Here is a 21,856-nt window from a genome sequence, read left to right on the forward strand (position 1 = left end):
TGTGAATGCATAAGTGGCTTTGGTGGATGTGCACATAAGACAAAAAGAAGATGACAAAACAATGGATGGTGGAGACAAAAAGCATGAAATGATGGCAAGAAACATGGAGCAAATAATGGGCAAAAAAGCAAAAAAGGAGAGCAGAAATTCCGGAGGAAGACCATAGGCGTCTGTCTGCGTCCTGAAACAGACGCCTATTGTCCATTTTCACACTGCCCGGATTTTTGGACTTTCGCCGCGGCGAAAATCGTTGACCATGGGCGAGAATTCTGCAGTCCAAATTCCAATTTTGCCCCTGCCTTTGCCCAACTATAAATACCCCTCATTTCTCCATTCTTCAGAATCCAATTTTGAGATTAGATTAGTCCCTTTTCTCTCTTTAATCCTTTTCTTCTCCTTAAAATTGTAGACCTCCAAGTGAGGCTTGTTTAGTAGTGTAGGAGTAGAATATGATTTTATTTTGTAATAAGAAGAGGGATGATACAAGGTTATGAGCTTCAACCGATGGATCGAGGGGAATTTCTTCCCTTTCTTTCCTTAATTTACCTTGAGCTAACCTTGTATCAAGATGCTTGTTCTTAAATTTATTTATATTTGGATTATGGATTGTGTTTATGTCTAGATTGTTGTTTATTCTTCAATTATTATGAATTGTTAGTTTAGCTTCTATGAGTTGTTGTGTGCAAGACTTGTTATTAAAAGTGTGTGATTATTGGATCCAATTACATGCTTGTTTGTTGTTGTGTCACGGTGAGAATCGGGCATGACTAGAACACTCTTGCCACACCTATGATTTATACAATGCGAGAGCTTGATAAATTGTAGGGGGATTTCTCGGCTAATCTTCGGTTCCTTCACTGGCGAGAGCGGGTTGGAATTTAGAAGTTAGCCAAAACGGTTCCTTCACGGGTGACAGCGTGTTGGAATCTAGAGGTTAGTTTAGGCTACCTCCTCACAACTTGTAAGATTAACTTGGGTTTGAGAATGTTGATTTGCTTAGGATCTTTAAAACGAGCCTTGCTTGTAGACTACGAGAGTAGATAACTTGCGGTTTGGCACACTCGGGTAGATCACGAGAGTGGCACCGAGGACTTTAGTGCATTTCCTCCATTCACAAGGGATAAAACTTCTTTTCTACATTTGTTTGACACATGATAGATATTGACCCGATCCATATCCTTACATATGTTGCATCTAATATATCTCTCTTCATTTGTTGTTTTTTAGTTTTGTTGTTATAACCATGTTATTGTCGAACTAGCTTCACAAGAATCAATCCGAGTTAGTGCTTGACCAACCATTCCCTGTGGATCGATAACCCCGGAATACTCCGGGTATTTGCGTGTACCTAAAAGTCACAACCAATAATTTTCCTTATCTTTTCTACTATTATTACCCTACACATGCATCCACCATATATTTTTCTTATCTTCTTCAATAATAATAATAATAATATATACACATTATATATTAGAGTTATATGTTAGTTATTTCTTAAAATATTTATAAAAACATTTTACATTATTATTATTATTATTATTTTTTGGGTGATTTTTGAGGAAGTTTTTGCTGAAGTAGAAGAGTGAGAAAGGAGAAAGAGAAGATAGAAGAACCTTGCTGAAGAACCTGATTTTTGTCTCCAAAGTTGGACCCACCCAAAAAAGAAAAGAAAAGAAAAGAAAATTCGCCCTAGTCTACGCACATAGCAGCGCACGCGCCAAACCATAGCTTTCTCTGTTATTTTTTTGAAAACTCATTTTTATTTTCTTATTTTATTTTATTTTTGCTATCTCTCCTACTCGACATCTTAAAATTTATACAAAAAACTAACTATTGAGAATGCTCTAAGATTTTAATATAAAGTACTAATATTGAATACTTATTTTTACGCACTGTGCATAAAAAATACTAGTAGTAAAATAGCAATATGTTGATTATTTGATATAGTAGTAGAGTTCATTTTAAAATAGGGGAGAATTGTTGAGCATATTTGGAGAACTAATAAATGGATTAGTGGCTCATGACTAAAGGATGAATATGTAATTACACAAAGTTAATTACCGATTTGGTCCATCGACTATTGGGATTTCACCACTTTGATCCTCGACAATTTTTCTTGCTTAATTAAGTCCTCAACTTTGAAAAAATTAACCAATTTGGTCCTCCGTTTATTTTACCATTTGATATTCATTAAATCGGGACCAAATTGGTAATTTTCACTATAGTCAAGGGACCATTTCAGTCAAAATTAATTACCGAAATGGTCCACTGACTATAGCAAAATTACCAATTTGGTCTTGATTTAACGACTGTTTAATACCAAAATAAACGGAGGACCAAATTGGTTAATTTTTTCAAAGTTGAGGACTTAATTAAGCAAGAAAAATTGTCGAGGACCAAAATGGTGAAATCCCAATAGTCGAGGGACCAAATCGGTAATCAACTCTAATTACACATTTTATATTTGTACGCAATTATTATGGCAGCGAAATATTCGGGGCCTTTGTCCACAACTTTGACTGGCGATGTGCTTTTACAGTTAATCATAGACTTTTACTAAATAAGAAATTGAACTTAAAAAATACTCGTATTTTATTATTATTATTATGTTAGGAATAAAATATATTATTATTATTAGGCTCACATTTGTGTGGGATCGTTTTATTGATTTTTACTCGTGAGATTAATTGGTTTGGATCAATATGAAAATATAATACTTATATTGAAAACTATAATACTAAGGCTCTGTTTGGCAGAGCTTATTTAGGAGCTTATAACTTATTTTAAACTACTAATAAGCTATAAGTTTTATTTGGTAATATTCTTAAAATAAGCTAATAGATTAAAATAAGAGCTTATTTTGAAACGCTACTTGGGGTAGCTTTTCAAAAATAAGCTAGTAGCTTTTTAACTTTTTTCTATCTTTATCCTTATTATTTTAAATAAATGACATCCTTTACCTATCTCAATTAAAACCCTTTTGACATTTTCTTTTCAATATGTTTGGTAGTATTTTCAGTTTGACATTAGTGTTTGAACATTAATTTTTGTATGAACTAATCTTATGAATTATAAACATTTTTATTTTTACTTTATATATTTTCAAATATATGTTCTTACTTTAAATTTTATTTAAATATATTGATTTCATTATTTTATATTTTAATATATAAACAAACCTATTTAAATTTAAAATTATTTAAATTGTATGAAGATGTCTTGTTTAGACTTTTTACATTTATCAGCTTATCAAAAAGCTAATTTTACCAAACATTTTTCAACATAACAACTAGCTTAACAGCTCTTCATATTTTAGCTTCGAACTTATAGCTTTTCAGTTTTCAGCTTTCAGCTAGGTTTGTCAAACATAGCCTAAAGTTCTGTTTGGCAGAGCTTATTTAGGAGTTTATAGCTTATTTTAAACTACTAATAAGCTATAAGCTCTGTTTGGTAATGTTCTCAAAATAAACTATTAGTTTAAAATAAGCTAGTAGCTTTTTAACTTTTTTCATCTTTATCCTTATTATTTTTAATAAATGACATCCTTTGCCCCTCCCAATTAAAATCATTTTGAAATTTCTCTTCAATATATTTGGTTGTAATTTTAATTTGACATTTGTGTTTGAACAAACTTATAAATTATAAACTTTTTGTTTTACTTTATATATTTTCAAATATATGTTCTTACTTATATTTTATTTAAATATATTGATTTCATTATTTTATATTTTAATACATAAACAAGCTTATTTAAATTTAAAATTATTTAAATTGTATGAAGATGTCATTTTTAGTCTTTTTACATTTATCAATTTATCAAAAAGTTAACTTTACCAAACACTTCTAAGAAAAACAGCTAGCTTAACAGCTCTTCAGATTTCAACTTTGAGTTTATAGCTTTTCAGTTTTCAACTACTTTTCAACTTTCAGCTACCTTTTCAACTAGGTTTGCCAAACATAGCCTAATAAGAAATAAATGTTTGTTACTTATAAGGGAAAATATAATATTTTAAGGAAAAAATGTAATATTTTTAAATCAAAATGTAAAAGTATTACATTTTTTTTGAAAGTATTACACTTTATCATATAAGTAATAAATATTTTATTTATTATTATTATTAGGATAGAATTCAAATAGGCCATGCGTTCTTTCAAAAAATTTCAATTAAATTCATAAACTCTTAAGAAAATGTAATTAAGCTTTTTATTACTCCATTTTGTTTTTACAATTTACCATCAGGTAATCAGCAAAGAGGGTTGGCATCTTACATGTATGGACAGCTCAATTGGTTATAGAGATAAAATTTGAGAACAATCAGTTGGTTAGGGATGAAGTTTTGAAACAATGACCAGGAACCGAGCGATGGTAGCAACCTCTCAAAGTGAGGGGCTCCTCATGCGCAACACTATAATTTACATTCAATAAGCAAATATCTAGTCTCTGTGTGATTTACATCCTCATCGGACCGGGACGTGAGTGATAGTAAATATACTCCAGGACCGGTCGGATACATTCCAGACCCGGTCGGTGGACGCTAGGTCGGGAGGCCGGCTGGTCGGGAAGGATGAGATGAGGTCGGGCGTCACGGGCCGAACAGTACCCTTGACCCGTCCAGAACGTGGCGTGCCAACGGCTGCCATGTACTCTTTCCCGCTTGGGCACGGGATGAGGCGGGCGCATGCGCGCCACGTTCCCGCCATGCCGGAGGCCCGGCAACCACGCCTTTCCCCCCTATAAATAGCGCATTTATGAAGAGGGAGAGGATCTTTGGGCGAATTCTTGATTAAGTCTTGAAGCGAGCTCGGACAGTAGGGAAGCCCACTGCCGACCTGCCGAGCCCTTCGAGCCCATACTTGTATTGTAAACCGGGTTTGGATCCTTGAGCCAATAACAGATCGTATTTTCCGGTTTCAACTTGGTACCCGTATTTTTCCCTATCAGTGAGGGCCTTTGAATTGGAGATTCAACCTTCTGGAAACAAGAGTGTTAACATCTCCTCCTATACGCAATTTATGTGTTGAATTAATATTGTCAAATGTCAACTACTATATTTATATTGATTTTTTTAATTGTCAACTAATATATTTATATTTATTTAAAAAAAAACACACACACACAATGGCCTTCCTCATCACTAGATAGCGTTTATTTTTTATTTTTATCTTTGAGTTGTTACCGCTGCCGAGTGCCAAGGGAGTTCTTCCAGAAATCTTGAAGATGTGTTCTTCTTGCAAAGATATAGAAGAACATGTCTTTTTCTTCCAATTTCCTCAAAGAAGAATACGTGTTCTTCTTTCAGATCGCTGGGAAAAGAAGATGAGGTAGATGCCAAGGAAGACAAATGATTTGCATAGTGATGGGAGTAAATTTCCCCATATATAAAATGAATAACATAGAGTGTTTGTTGTGAATGAACGGATAAGCTAAGTATGACACAAAAATATAACGTAGAAATTATAACGATAAATATTATATGCGTTAAGATCCACTATATATAATGTATAGTACATGTACAGAGGCAATCAGTGGCGGATCCAGAAAAATGTTCCAATGGGGGCAAAAACATAAAAGAGATAACACCAAGTTGCTCCCTTATATGGAAGGTTGTGTGTTTGAGCCTCAACGATATTGACTCTTTGTGTTTCAATAGGTTGAGAAAGTAGTAATGAACATAAATTGCATTATAATATAACGGTAGTACTAATAAAATGAAACACTTAAAAGGAATATAGTCATAAATATTGTTGGATATAGACGAAAAATAAAACACATCAAAACTTTATACAAATATTAATAACAATACATGAAACATAATTAAGTTGATAAAATAATTCAAATAGAAAACAGATTATAAATTGAATCACTTAAAAGGAATATAGTCATAAATATTGTTGCATATAGACAAAAAATAAAACACACTAAAACTTTATAAAAATATGAATAAGAATATATGAAACATAATTAATTTGATAAATAAAATCACACTTGCTACTCACAAGAGTCAAACCCTCACCCTTTCCTAAGTAAATGCACAAATTAACCAACTAAACCAACTAATCTATTGTTTATTTATATCTGTTTTAATTTCATATACTTATATCTAAAACTGTACTATACATACATATATATATATACAAGGGCTATATAGGGGGTGGGGGTGGGGGTGGGGTGAGTGGGGGCAGCTGCCCCACTGCCCCCATGCTGGATCCGCCCTTGGAGGCAGTCATGGCTGTAGAGCGAAAGGGAGAGAAAAATACGTAAAAGAAAGATTATTTGAGACTGAAATGAACTTGAGATCTTGTCTTACCCTGAGTCTTTATATAAGGTCATTTTCTTGCAGTTTCAACATCCCCTAGGGTCACATAATCTTCCTATTTTAGTTTATTGTATGAACCTTATCTTCTTTGACCATCACATTCTTATTGATATATAAATAATGATATATAATATAATAAAATATTATTCCATCGCCAACTACCATGTAATATGATGACATCCCGATTACCATTTCAAATGGGTGGTTATAGGTTCAAACTCCTGTGGTGAAAAACAAAATAGTTGATACTACCTTGTAAATAATCATGAATATTTTAAAAAATATTATTCTATCATAAACCCTCCACTTTATGAGCCACAAAATGAGTGTAGTGTACACATTTGTTATTCCCTATAACCTTAATAACATATAATCAGAGGGGTATGCTTGTAAAATCTATTTAAATACGAAATTCTAAAGTAGAACGGTAGAAGAGAGATTCAAAAATCTCTTATCTTTTTTGTGACTAACCGCATGCTTATTTAACCTGACTATTGTTGTGGGAGGTAACACGAAGCTTATCATGTAATTTGGATGGCAGCATAGGGCTTGCCTTGCAATATAGTTGATAGCATAGAGTTTAACATACCGTATTTTGTAAATGGCAGTGTGGAGTTTGCCATATTATGGAATTATTTGAACAAGTTAGTTGTTGGACGCACCAACTAGTTAAAAAATCTACTATATATATACTATATACTAAATATAATAAAAACTAATGGTGGTAAAATTATAATGAGAATAAAAATTATGTTGGTGTAATAAAGTACATTGATAACTTGTACATTTTGATTTATTCATTGTACAATGATAAAACATTTTCAAAGTTGTCATCTTTCCGACTTTCACTTTTGAACTTTTTTTTTTTATTTACGTACAAATTAAACTTTAGTAACATAATATTCCATTAGTAAATTAAACTTTGTCATCTAACCTTCTAACCTTTTACTCATTGTTTTTATATTATTATTACAACAATTAAATTAGTTACAATTAAATTAGTGTACGCAAAATGAAACTCGTGTTATTTTTAAATTTTATATTCTTTTTGCAACTATTTTCTTCTTTGTGGTAAGAATTAAAATATAATAATATTTGGCTATTTGCTTAATTTGATTTGTTTCTTTCAACTATTAAAAAAAGGTGAAAGCTATTATTTTTTGAATTTTCATCGTAAAAGAATATGAATGTCATACTATAATTATTCTAATGATACATTGTATTCTCTTTGGTTAAATCAAATCTTATTTGTTATAGCATAAATTTTAATTTTCTAATCCAAATCTATATTACTTCAATTAAAATGTACATTTTATTACAAGTTGATCTATTATGTACAAGATAAAATTTCTCTCTAGTTTAAGAATTTAAATGCAGAAATTTCATTATTTAATAAATCTTAGCTTATACAGAAAAAAAAATTTTAAAATATCAATGAGAGTTTACAAGATGAATAGTTCACATATAAAGACAATTGAGGTCTAAATCATATACACAAGAAAAACTTATGAATTCGTATGCTATAATTTCATTGCATAACTCTTTAATTACTTTTCGACAACATCATTAGACTTATTTTAATTATGTCACTTTTAAGAAAAAATAAGTTAAGTTTTACTGACTTTTCAATATCGCATTAAGAAGCCTTAATTTATTTTAATAAAATTATTAGAACATAATTTTTTATTCTTGATTATAATTATTTACACCAATACTCATCTTTACTACTACTTTTATTACAATCCAAGTGAAAATAGTAATTTTGATTATATTGAAAATAATAATTTTCATTTTATATTAATTATCTTTGATATTTAAAAATTATGTAAAAAAATTGACTTATTTTAATTTTTGTATTGGACATTAATTTTACTGCACAGTGCAGACATTATAACTAATAATAATATAAAGAATAATAATATTAACAACGATTCTTATTTTTTAGTGCCAGTTGGGATTCACCTCTACTGATCTTGTAATTCTTTTGTCTTGACATGTGACTGCTATGAGGGCAATGACAACATAGAAACAATCAATGGCGCAAATGGTACATGTTAGAAAATACGGTAGAGATTGAATTCCACGAAACAAATTATTAATGCCATACTAGAATTGTTCTAATAATATATTGTCTTCTCTTTGTTTAAATTAAACATTTTTTTAAAATAAAATCAAACATTATTTGTTATTGCATAAATTTTAATTTTATATTTCAAATATATATTGCTTTTGTTAAAATGTACAGTTTATTAGCAGATGATCTATGTATGAGACAAAATTTCTACTTTAAGAATTTAAATACAACATTTTCATTATCTAATCAATCTTATAGAAAAATTAATATTTCAAAATATAAATAAGAGCTTGCAATAGGAATAGTACACATAAAACAACAATTGATATCTCAATCATATACACGAGAAAAACCTATAAATTTGTACGCTATAACTCCATTGCATAACTCTTTAATTATTCTTCTACAATATCAGCAAGCTTATTATTATTTTTTTTTGAAAAGGAAAAATCATGCTATCAGTAAGTTTATTATAATCATGTTACTTTTAACAAAAAATAAGTTAAGTTTTATCGACTTATCAATGGTCATCAACATTGCATTAAGAAGGCTTAATTCATTTTAATATACATTAAGAAGGCTTAATTCATTTTAATATACAAATTGTTACGAAATGATTTTTATTTTGGATTACAACTGTCCACAACAATACGTATCTTTACTACTATAATCACATGTTAAAAATACTCATTTTGATTATACTGAAAACAATTATTTTTTATATGAATTAATTTATATATTTAAAATGTATATTATTTATTTATTTATTTTAATTTTATATTGAACATTAATTTAATCACGCAATAGGTGAATTATAACTAGTTAGTATATATATAGATCTAGGCAAAGTATTTTGTTGACCCGGGTAAAAAAATACACAATTTATATATTGAATGTTCACAATTTACATATTGAATGTTCACAAGTTACATACTATTACATATTGAATGCTCACAATTTTATATACTAAATATTCGCAATTTACATACTGAATGTTCACAATTTAAATTGTGAACATTCAATATGTAAATTGTGAATATTCAATATATAAATTGTGTATTTTGACTCGGATCTACCTTGCAAGTTAGATTCGAGTCTATGGCATAACTACTCATAAATCTAAATCCATGATATAACTATTTGTCAATTTTCATTTACACTAGTGGGCTGGATACATCCATATGGGCCCAGCTCAATATCGGCTACTACCATAGACCAGAGAATTGAATAAAAAGAATACTGGCTCAATAAGGCCGAAAAACATTTCCCTTTTATTCAAATGAAAAATGAAGCCTGTTAGTTTAATTCTTGAAATATGACCATTTGGAGGCCCAATTACCTCAATCTCATTTATGATTGTCTAATCTCTAATAGACCATAAATAAAAAAGTGCATTATTTGTGTATATAAAGTACTGAATATATTATTTTGTATACTATCAAATAATGTACTTTTAGTATATTAAAATGTACCTTATATTTAGAAAAGATACATTATTTGAGTATTAAAAGTACATTATTCTGTAATTTGTATAATGTAAATTCAGTACACAAATAATATATTTTAGTATATTAATTTTTTTTAATGATACATACAACACTATGTGAATCATGATCCACATAATAATTTGGCTCTAAGCTCTTAACGTTTTTTTTTTTTTGAAAGATCTTAACCTTCTCAAAACCAATCCTTATACCATGGACCATGTGTGTTTGTCTTATGTTGTGAGTTGTGTTATGAAATTCTGTACCTTAAGATTATGATTTTTTTACTTGAAACAAATTAATAATTGTGTCTTATGTTATGAATTTATGTGTCTTGTGTTGACAAATTCTGTGCTTATGAACACAAATTATGTACCTAAATCAGATTTGAAAAATAAGTAAATATATAACATGTGTACGTGTCTTGTGTTGTGATTTTTATGTCTTGTGTTATGAAATTATGTACCATAGAAGCATGAATTTTGTGCTTCGTCGATACGATCCAGGGTCTATAATTCTATGTGGACCTTGGTCCATGATTTAAATTGTATCTCAAAACCAATCTAACTCAATTATTTCGTATAAAATATATTATTGATGGACATATTAGAGGTGTACTCGGAACAAACCGACCCAGTGGAGCGGAGCAAGACGAGTCCAGTTGGACCCGGGGCCCCGAAGTCGAGTCCCTTACTCGGCCTCGGCTACCAATACCAAGCCCATGGCTCAACCCCAGGCCGCTTAGGCCGAGTCCCACGCTCAGCCTGGGTCTAGGCCTTGGCCCCCAAGCTGCCAAGGTTGAGCCTCGTGCTCGACCATTGGCACCAAAGCTGAGCATGCGCTCGGCCTAGGCCTAGGCCTTGTCCCTCGGACTGTCGAGGCCGAGCCCTCGGTCAATTAACTCGAACTTGATCAAGTTTGTTATAAACAATTCTCCTTTTTCAATGGGGCGGTTAGGAGACTTATTAGTATAAATAGTAATGTAATTGTCTTGTTAAGACATCCTGAACTCAGTTGTAATATTATTACATTGCTCCTAAATATAATATTCTTATCTTTCCAATATCATTCTTGGCCTTTTCAATAGCATTCTTGTCTTTACCATTATATTTTATCCACTTATCTATCCTTTAATTATCGAATTTGTTAATTCGAGCTACCCGAATTAATTAAATCCATCAATTCCATTTAAAAAAGTATTATTAATGTTCCACATATGTAGCACGGAAACAGAAAAAAAGTGAAATTACCAAATAAAAAAGAAGAGAAAATGGAGTATGATGAGGACACAACAATTTCAAAAAAAAAAAATGTAAGAAACGAAATGTGGAAGAAAAGTATAAATGTGAAAAAATTAATAGTATATTTAATCATTTGTAAATATATTTTTTAATGTATGAAATGTGTTTTGAGGCAGGGATCAATGATCAGTAGGTTGTGTGGCTTGAGGCAAATATTGAGAATTTAAATGAATGTACTAATACTCATCTTACTCTATCTTTGGGCCAGGTTAGTTCTATTCATCGTAATAAGGCTAGTTGTTTTCTCTTAATCCAAATGACATGTCCTTCAATCCATGTGCACACAATACTGAAGCAACGATTCGAACAAATAAAGCTAATGCAACACAACTTCAGCGATCGTACTCTGGGGGTTGTATGTGTATTGAGGTCGTGTTGAACATTGTAACTATGAGGATGCTTATCATTCAGATGGTGGTGGGGGTTATATGAGGAGGAGGATCATGAGGTGAACGATTTTGAGGTTGAGAAGAATATGAGGGTTATTGGCCACCGTGCTAGAGGGCGGGGTCGCCCAAGCTGCGGTGGTTGAGGCATGCTAATGCTATTCATTTTTTGTTTTGTTTGTCTTAGCAGGGGTGTCCCCGTTTTTTTGAGGGATGGTTTGTGCCTCCATATTTGTTGTATTGTTGATGGGGACATGGGACCCTAGGGGCCCAATTTATTGGATAAGTAATGACCCAAGTGGGGGTGGTGAAGGAAAGACGTTAGGCCCAAATCTTGTTAGACTAGGAAGGCATGTGACATGGGCAGCAAGCATGGAAGCAAGCAAGCGGGAGCCCAAGAGAGAGGTAGTGCAAGGCAGGGTACAAAGCAGTGCATAGCAAGGTCCAAGAGGGGGTGGTGTGCATGGGACGTGCACATGGCACGAGGGGGTGTGTGAAATGGCAGATGTGGGTACGTGGTGGTGGTGTACATAGGACATGCGCATGGCACGGGGAGGGGGGTAGTGTGTTTGGTGGTGCGTGTGGGACGTGGGAGTGGTGTGCATGGGACGTGCGCATGGCACGAGGGGTGTGTGTGAAATGGCGGTTGGGGGTACGTGGGGGTGGTGTGCTTGGGACGTGCACATGGAACAACAGGATGTGTGAAATGGCACTTAGGGGTACGTGGGGGTGTGTGACATGGAGACGTGGTGCGCGTGGTACGTGGCATGCATGAGACGTGGGGAGTGGTGTGTGTACGAGCGGGAGGGGGCAGAGCCACGAGTGTGGAGGGTAGGGGGTTCATGGATACGTGGGTGGTGTAGGGAAGTCTTGGAATAGTATAAAAGTGGGGACTGTGGTCTATTTAGGACATCACTCAGAAGACTACCTCTTCTCTGGTTAAGTGGTCTAGGTCATCTCCCTCTCGTGGGTGTTCCAGAGTTCAAGCCTTGTTGGTAACATATTTAGTTCTATTTTATTTATTACTTTCCTAACTTATTTATTTCTATTCTATTTATTTAGTAATCCCTTAGCTTGTTCAGTTATTATTTTGGCCTGTCATTCTTGGGCCAGTTTCTTGGGTTTTGTATATATTTTATTAATCCTCACGCTTCGGTAAAAAGATTGTTATTTTCCTACGCTCGTTCTATATTCTTGTACCTGGTTTACGGTGGATCTAGTCCCGATAAAACCGTCATTTGCACCATCTGTGGGGACTGTTACAAAAAGCGTGCGTTCCTCGTCTTTACCTGTTTCATTTAAGCCCAAGTACACCGAAATAGCCAGATCCCAAAGCGAGTAATCGCCGAACCCCCATGTGGCTGAAAAGGATGTGCAGGATCTAAGAAGGCAGGCCATGCGCCCTCTTGGAAACGAGAGTGCGCCAGTCGATGCCACTTGCAGAGGGGCTAGTAGGGGAGCCAAGCAGGCCCCGACTCTACCCCTCCGGAGGTAGAGGTCACCCCTACGCATCATGAGGTCACCAATATCATGGGCGGCCCCCCAAGATAGAATCCCACAGATTTGTTCCCATGCAACCCAAGCATAAGACCTCGAGCCGGGTATAGCGCTAAGGCCAAGAGAGCTCCTCCAACCATTTAGGATCAAGGATCTGAGTGGGCTTCAAGGAATAAAATCCCTGAGAGGCCCCCCTGACCCGCCGATAAGTCTAAAGCTGAAAGCACATACCGCACCCCGATGGTGGGGAGATCCCGCAGTAGGGGCGTGGGCTATTCTCAAACAAAAGCCATCCCTTCCGATGGATGGCCAAAAGGAATTGAAGCTAAAATCGCAGAACTACTCCATTGGAAGGAGCGAGGTAACTTCCCGGAAATGCGTAAGATATTAGTAACCCCGCCGTTCACCCAAACAATTATGAGAGGACCCCTTCCTTCCAATTTTAAACCCCCAAGTATCAAGCGATTTGATGGCTCGGGTGACCCGCAAGAATATATCATGACCTATCAGGCCACTATGATGCTAATGGGATCTTCAGAGGTCGTGATGTGTAGAGTTTTCTTTTCGACCTTATTGAGTCAAGCCCAGCGCTGGTTCACAAGTCTTAAGGGAGGCACCGTTGATTCTTTGCACGACCTGGCAATAAAGTTGATCACTCATTTTATGAGGGGAAAGAAAAGCCGGAAACACTTTACACATCTCACCACTATGAAACAAGGCGTAAGGGAATCTTTGACAAACTTCTCAGTCGTTAGAGAGCAAAGAAGGCGAACATAGAGGATATAGATGAAAAATCGGCCATCGTTATGTTCTTGGACGCTCTAAGGGCTGGAGACCTTTATAAGAGTCTGAGACGCAAAAGTTCGAGCACCTATGTTGCTCTTATGGCAAAGGCTGACAGATATGCGGAGGCAGAAGAGGCGAATCGGCTCAATGGGAGTGGAGAAGAAACCCCGGGCTAAGGAACCAGTTATATATGTTAAATGTGGGAAGGGAAGCAAACTGTACGTGTATTTCATATATTTACTGTACAGAGTTCCTAACAATTTATATACACAGGAAACAGACTACTGCCATACAATTCAAAAAGAAGAAAGCAAGGTAGAGAGGAAAGATCTAACTGCTCCCTCAACCCTCTAACACTCCCTTATTTATCTCACTCCCCCTCAAGTTGGAGCATAAATATCAATCATGCCCAACTTGTTAAAAATAAATTCAACCCTGACCTTACTAAGACCTTTAGTGAACAAATCCGCCAATTGATCATCACTTCGAACATGAACGGTAGAAATTAATCCTTGTTGAACCTTGTCCCGCACGAAGTGACAATCTACCTCAATATGCTTAGTGCGTTCATGAAACACATGATTATTTGAAATATGTATAGCTGCTTTATTGTCACACCACAAAGGAACCGATTTATTCACATCTAAACCAATCTCCCCAAGAACATTACACATCTACATTACCTCACAGGCGACATGAGCCATCGCCCTATATTCAGATTCTGCACTAGAGCGAGACACAACATTCTGCTTCTTACTCTTCCACGAGACCAGATTGCCACCAAAGAACACACAATATCCAGTCGTGGACCTCCTGTCACTTGGTGACCCAGCCCTATCAGCGTTGAAAAATGCTTCAACACTCACATGCCCATGACTGGCATATAAGATTCCTTTCCTAGGAGCACCTTTCAAATACTTTATAACCCGAACTGCAGCTTCCCAATGAAGTTTAGTAGGGGATGCCATGAACTGACTTACCACACTTACATGAAAGGCAATATCAGGACGGGTGATAGTTAGATAGTTCAACTTACCAACAGTCTCCTATGCGTCTCTAGGTCTTCAAGAGGCTACCCCTCGCCAGCTACAAGTTTAACACTCTGGTCTATTATCGGTACGACCACATCCCGGGGTCATCGAGAGTACACTTGCGTAACAGGGGGTATTACTCTAGAAACAGACTCCGTTGTAGGAACAGGAATAGTGATAGTATACACAGGAAAATCATCTTCTAACATTGGAAAACACAGCGTCCTCAAAGAAAGTGACATCGGTGGAAACCAAATACCTACCCATATCAGGAGAGTAACACCTATACCCTTTCTGAGTCCGAGAGTATCCCAAAAAGACAAACTTAAGTGATTTAGGATCAAGTTTCCCCCTTAGTGGACGAAACATCCTGCACGAAACATGTACATCCGAAAACTTTGGGGGATAAGGAAAACAAAGACTTAGATGGATACACGACTGAATATAGGAGTCGACCTTGGAGTATAGAGGAAGGCATCCTGTTAATGTAGAAACAAGCAGTGTGAATAGCATCTGCCCAAAACACTTTAAGTACTTTCATCTAAAACAAAAGAGCACAGGCAATTTCCAACAAATGGTGGTTCTTTCTCTCTGCAACACCATTCTGTTGGGGTGTGTAACTACATGAGGTTTGATGTATAATGCCATTTTGACTCATAAAGCTGGAAAACGACTTAAGGAGGTATTCTCGGGTATTGTCACTTCTCAAACACTATATAGTTTTATTAAGCTGAGTTCTAATCTCAGCACAAATTTTGAAAGATACCAAACAACTCATCCCTAGATTTCATAAGATACAACCATGTACATCTAGAGAAATCATCAACAAACGTTACAAAATACCCGAAACCACTTTTAGACGTGACCCGACACGACCCCCACACATTAGAATGAACTAATTCAAATAAGGAGTCTACTCTATTATTTACCCGAGGAATATAGGGGACACGATGATGTTTTGCAAACTCACATGACTCACATTGCAAAACATTCACAGATTCTAAACCAGGACACATCTTCTTTAAGGTTGACAGAGACGGATGACCATTCCGACAGTGCAGCTGAAAGGCGGAAACACCGCTCGCCAAGCCTGTAGGTTTATTTTCAAGCGACGTAGACTCCTCTAAGACATACAATCCGCCAACCTCCTTCCCCTTACCAATAATCCTCCTCGTCAAAAGATCCTGGAATAGACAGTAGCCAGGACAGAATACAACAGAACAATTCAGGTCACGAGTAATTTGGCTAATAGAAAGCAAACTGAAAAGGAACTTTGGGAGATATAACACAGAAGTAAGGGGTAAAGAAGGAGTTGCAATCGTACTACCCTTACCCAAGACAGTGGCTACAGGCCCATCTGCTAGAGTAACAGTATGACCAGAAGTGATGGGTAGATATGTAGAAAGAACACTAGAATTACCTGTCATATGCTCAGAAGCTCCTGAGTTAATGACCTACAATCGAGATGTAGAAGAAACACAAGCAACTAGATTACCTATTTGGACAAAGTTGCGGAGGAAGCCATGTCATTAGGCGGAGAGTACGAGGAAGAGGAAATCTTCGTTTCGTTGTACTTAGCAAATTCTTCATTTGTCAATACTACCACATGACCTTCTAACGCGGAAGCAGTGCTAGCAACCATTTGTTGCCTTGGTGGCTTAGGACACTGATTTCGAAAGTGTCCCGGATATCCACAGTTAAAACAAACCCATGGGCCTCCACATCCTCTCCAAGAACCCCCACGTCCTCGGTAGCGATTATTACCTCCTCCTCGGCCATATCTCTCACTAGTATTCCCTCCGTGTGATATGAGGGCATTCAGATCAATACCACCTCCTTGTGACATAAAAACATTCTTCTCATGGAGCTCAATTGAACCAGTACTTCCCGATGCATTTTGAAGCATGGAAAATACCTGATCCAAAGACTCTAAGTCCTTATTCCCCAACAGTTGGGACTTATGGACGTCATATTCTTTATCTAACCCACAAATCCAACTAAAAACAAGTAATTTCTCACGTTGTTTTTTCATTTCATTCAAATCAGTTGTTAATGGCATAACAGCACACAAAGTAACACACTGATTCTTAAAATCATAGTAATAGTCTCTAAGCTCACGCCCTTTATGACTCGAATGATATACCTCCTGAGACAATTGATATAATTTTATCAAATTACTTTTTACACTAAACCAGTTGGTTACCAATTCCTAAACCTCGTTTACAGTATTGCAATGTTGCATGGACAAAATAATCTTCTTATCAATGTAGTTAATTATTCTTGACAATAAAGCCTTATCAGTATTTGCCTATTCTGTATTACCTTCAGGACATTCTTTATCTAGATGGTCAGCCTTTCCCATACCATCAATATTTACCCTAATCAGAAATTTCCATTCAAAAAAATTAGACTCATTTGAAGCCAGAATAACATCAATCAACTTAGACGGGGTAGAAATAACAGTAATATTCATTTCTTGTGCCATCTAACCTTAACCCACAAATAATTAAACTTCTCCTAGATTTAAAAGTTACTACTGCGTACCTTTTTTAACCAAACGACCCAAACCACATCAGAAAATGCTTACTGCTGCGTACCTTTTTAACCAAAAGACCCAAACAATCTTCAACACAGCATACCATTCTGGACTCAGTGCGACGAGGCGAGCTCACCGGTGCAAAAAACTTCCGGCGACGTCGCCGGAAACACCCTCACGCGCCGACGGACCACTGCAGCGACAGCGGCGGCGGCGGTCAGACTCCTCTCTCCGGCGTTGCCCCTGCTTCCCAACCCCAGCCCAGGCACTCACTCTCATTAACTTGGCTCTAATACCATGTCAAATGTGGGAAGGGAAGCAAACTGTACGTGTATTTCATATATTTACTGTACAGAGTTCCTACCTATTTATATACACAGGAAACAGACTATTGCCACACAATTCAAAAAGAAGAAAGCAAGGTAGAGAGGAAAGATCTAACTGCTCCCTTAACCCTCTAACACTCCCTTATTTATCTAACTATATATATATATATATATATATATATATATATATATAATTTAAATCAAATGCGGCCTGTGCATTACGTGTGGTTGTGTGGCCTAGCGTACGTAACTGGATTGTGCTGATCTGACGGTGGCTGTGATATATTAGGATTAGGTAATTTAATTAGCGGTAAGGTAAGTGGGGACTTTATGGTAATTGTAGGTTATGTGTTATGTGCATGTATATAATTCTATTGTTTTGGCAATTCTTACCGGCGAGAAGATCGCAAAGAGATTAGTGATCACAATTGCGAGGAAATCGCAGTTGGGAGAAAATCGCGCCGAAGAATTGGAGCTAGTCGCGACGTAGAACTATGGAGACTGGTATATTTTTTTTTCAGTGTTAATTTTAAGTAATCTTGATTTAGATAGTTTGAATTTTTGATTATATGTTGATTGCTTTTTGGAATAATTGCGGTTTTTGTTGTAATGGCGGTTTTCTGGCGATGTTGGTGTGTGATGACGATGGTCTTATGATGTTTGTGTGTGGTGATGTTGTGGTGTGTTTTGTATGGGGTATGGTGTTTTTCGTCATGAATTGTGGTGTATATTTAGTTGATATTATTGAATGGTCAGTTGTGTGATGTAATATGAGAACTGGTGCATATTAGTATGTGTGGTGACGGTGTGGTGTGTTTTGTATGGAGTATGGTGTATTTCATAGTGAACTGTGGTGTATATTTAGTTGATATTATTGAATGGTCAGTTGTGTGATGTAATATGAGAACTGGTGCATATTAGTACGTTGCATGGTGTGTTTTAGTAGGTATGTTGGTGCATTTTTATTTGACTAGGGGTAGTTTGAGTACGGTGGGTAATGTTGTGTTGTAATTTGTCCAGCTGTGCACTTTAATACGTTGAATGGTGTGTTTTGTTACGAATGTAAGTGCGTTTTAAGAGAGCAGTTGCATTTTTAGTTATTGTGGTTATTGGTGTGATTTGATATGAAAACTAGTGTATTTTTTTTTTTTACGTTTCATGGTGTGTTTTAGTAAGTATGTTGGTGCATTTTATTTAACAATGGTGGTTAGTATTTTTTTCATGTTTTTAATTGGTGTGTAGGTGTGAATATGGACTCTACTAGTGGTGGTTGTGATGTAGGTTATTCCATAGGCATTGGTGTAGAAGGTAGTGCCTGTGATATGGAAATATCACCTGGTATGACTAAGTATTGGCGTCCAATTTGTGGCAACAGTTTGAAGCCTCATGTTGGGCAACAGTTTGATTCTTTGGATAGTGCTTTTGGTTTTTATAAACAATATGCTAGCTCTGTTGGTTTTGACTGTAGGCAGAGCACAACTCGAAAGGGTAGAGATGGTGTTATTGTGTTGAAGCATGTTGTATGTAGTCGTGAGGGGTTCAAGCATATCCATTCTAGTGATGTGAAGAGGCGTAGGGTGACAAATAGGGTTGGGTGTAAGGCTAAGGTGGTTTTTAAATTCATTCCGAAAGGTTGTTATTCTGTGCATTTTTTTGAGGAACGGCATACCCATTCGATTTGTTCAACTATTGCTAAGCAATTTTTAAAGGCCAATCGCAATCTTGATGTTGGCCATCAAATTTTTGTTGCAAGTTGTGTTCGGGCAAATATTGGCCCTACTCAGTCGTATAGGTTGTTTAAGGAGATTGTTGGTGAGTATTCTAATGTTGGGGCTACAAGTGTGGACTTTAAAAATTTCAAACGTGATTTAATGGTGTACATTTTGAATGGTGATGCTCAATTGTTCATAGATACGTTGTTTAAAAGGCGTGAACTGTGCGAAGCATTTGGGTTTGAATACGACGTTGATGAGGGTGACTAGCTCTCAAGGGTTTTCTTGGCGGACGCAGTATCAAGGAAGAACTTTTGTTTGTTTGGTGATGTTGTTTCGTTTGATGCTACATACCGTACTAACAGGATAGTAATATGTTTTTTGTTTGTGCATTTTGTATAGATTAGTGGTGTATTATTCGATGCTATATGGTGTGTTCTGAGACGTGTTATTGTGTTAACTATTTTTTTGTGTGTTTCCTTATGTAGGTATAATCTGGTTTTTGTCCCATTTACTGGCATTGATAATCATAAGAGATGTATCACCTTTGGTGCTGGGCTGCTTACGAAGGAAGACATAAACACATACGTGTGGCTTTTGGAGAGCTTTAAGAAAATAATGGGCAATGATCCTATTTGCGTTGTTACAGATCAAGATCCAGCTGTGAAGGTTGCCGTTGCTCAAGTGTTTGGTGCGTCAAAACATAGATTTTGTATGTGGCATATAATGTGCAAGGTGGGAGAGAAGGTTGGACCGATTTTGTCTAAAAATGAGGTGTTTATGAGGAAGTTAAATTGCATTGTTTGGGATAATTCAATTGATCCCGAGTCCTTTGAGTTGCGATGGAATCAGATTAAGGAAGAATATGGGTTGGGTGATAATGGTTGGTTTCGTTACTTGTTTGAGTCCCGTACATTTTGGGTATCTCCATACTTTCATGACAAGTTTATGGCAGGTTTGATTAGGACCACGTCTAGATCGGAGTCTCAAAACAGTTTCTTTGGTAGCTTCTCTAATGGACATTCTAGCTTGATTGAATTTTTGGTGCATTATCACAGTGTTATTAGTGCACAGTGGCATTCCCAAGCAAAACTAAATGCTAATTGTGAAGCTTGTTTTCCAGTGTTTAAGACACCATTGGCGTTGGAGCGGCATGCCATGAGTGTTTACACAATTTTTGTGTTTTATGATGTTCAAGAGCAGATTTGTGCGACTTGTTTTTCTTGCCAAGTGGTGTCTTTGAGTGATTATGATGGTCGTGCGTCATACGTGATAAAAGATGGTGACCATCGGGCATGGGCTGTGGAGTTAGTTTTGGATGATTATTGTGCAAGGTGTTCTTGCAAGATGTTTGAGAGGATGAGTTTGTTGTGTAAGCATATCTCTTTGGTTTTTAAAGATCGTGGACTTGAGAGTATTCCTTCTAGGTATTTGGTGCATCGGTGGACAAAGGCTGCATGTTTGCACCTATTATTTGATATTGATGGTACAGTTGTTGATCAACCAGCGAAAGTGGAGAATGTTAGGTTACTTACTAATCTTATGTGGTATGATATTTATGCTTGTGTGGGCTTAACTGATGGTAATATTGATCGTTTGTCACAGATACGAAGCATTATTAATGAACAAAGGAAATTATTTTTTCAAGACGGGAGTGAAAATGACAGTGGCGTGGGTGTTGGTAGCAAGCAAAATGTGATTAATTCGTTTTGTGGGTCTGTGTCTAAGGCCTCTATAGTGGAAGTGCATGACCCTGTCCAAGCTCAGAACAAGGGTAGAGGTAAGCGATTGAAGAGTGCAAGGGAGAGTGCTGCAAGCAAGTGTGCAAAACAATCAAGGAGATGCCACACTTGTGATGAATATGGCCATAACAGTAGGACATGTCCTTTAAATAATTGAAATTGTTCATTTTAGTACTGTATATGGTGTGTACTTGACGTATGGTAAGTCAATGGTGTGTTTTAAACATTGAGTGGTGTGTTTTGTTATGCATGCATGTGCGTTTTAATAGAGCAGTTGCATTTTGATTTGAACTACTAACTGGTGCATTTAAGCACGTTGAGTGGTGCGTTTTACTATGTATGTTGGTGCATTTTATTTAACTAATAGTAGTTTGGATATGGTCGCCAATGGTGTGTTTTAATATTATAACTGGTGCATTTTTATACCCTGAGCGGTGTGTTTTAGTGTGAATGTATGTGCGTTTTAAGAGTGCAGTTGCACGTTGGGTATGGTGGTTAGTCGTGTGGCTTGAACTACTAACTGGTGCATTTTAGTAAGGTGAGTGGTGTGTTTTACTAAGCATGTTCGTGCATTTTAATCAAGCAGTTGTATTTTGGGTATGGTGGTTAGTGGTGTGACTTGAACTACTAACTGGTGCATTTTAGTACGTTGAGTGGTGTGTTT

The 21,856-nt window shown here is 36.0% G+C and overlaps 1 protein-coding gene across 1 annotated transcript; it reads left to right on the plus strand.

Moving 5' to 3' along the window:
- Positions 1-18,988: 18,988 nt before the first annotated feature.
- On the plus strand, positions 18,989-21,349 carry LOC116029771 (protein FAR1-RELATED SEQUENCE 5-like). Its single transcript, XM_031271812.1, has 2 exons — positions 18,989-19,689; positions 19,939-21,349. Exons 1-2 carry the CDS (start codon positions 18,989-18,991, stop codon positions 21,347-21,349), a joined length of 2,112 nt encoding a protein of 703 aa, XP_031127672.1.
- Positions 21,350-21,856: the final 507 nt, after the last annotated feature.

This window comes from Ipomoea triloba, chromosome 9 (assembly GCF_003576645.1).
Source record: "Ipomoea triloba cultivar NCNSP0323 chromosome 9, ASM357664v1".
Classification (NCBI taxonomy): Eukaryota; Viridiplantae; Streptophyta; class Magnoliopsida; order Solanales; family Convolvulaceae; genus Ipomoea; species Ipomoea triloba.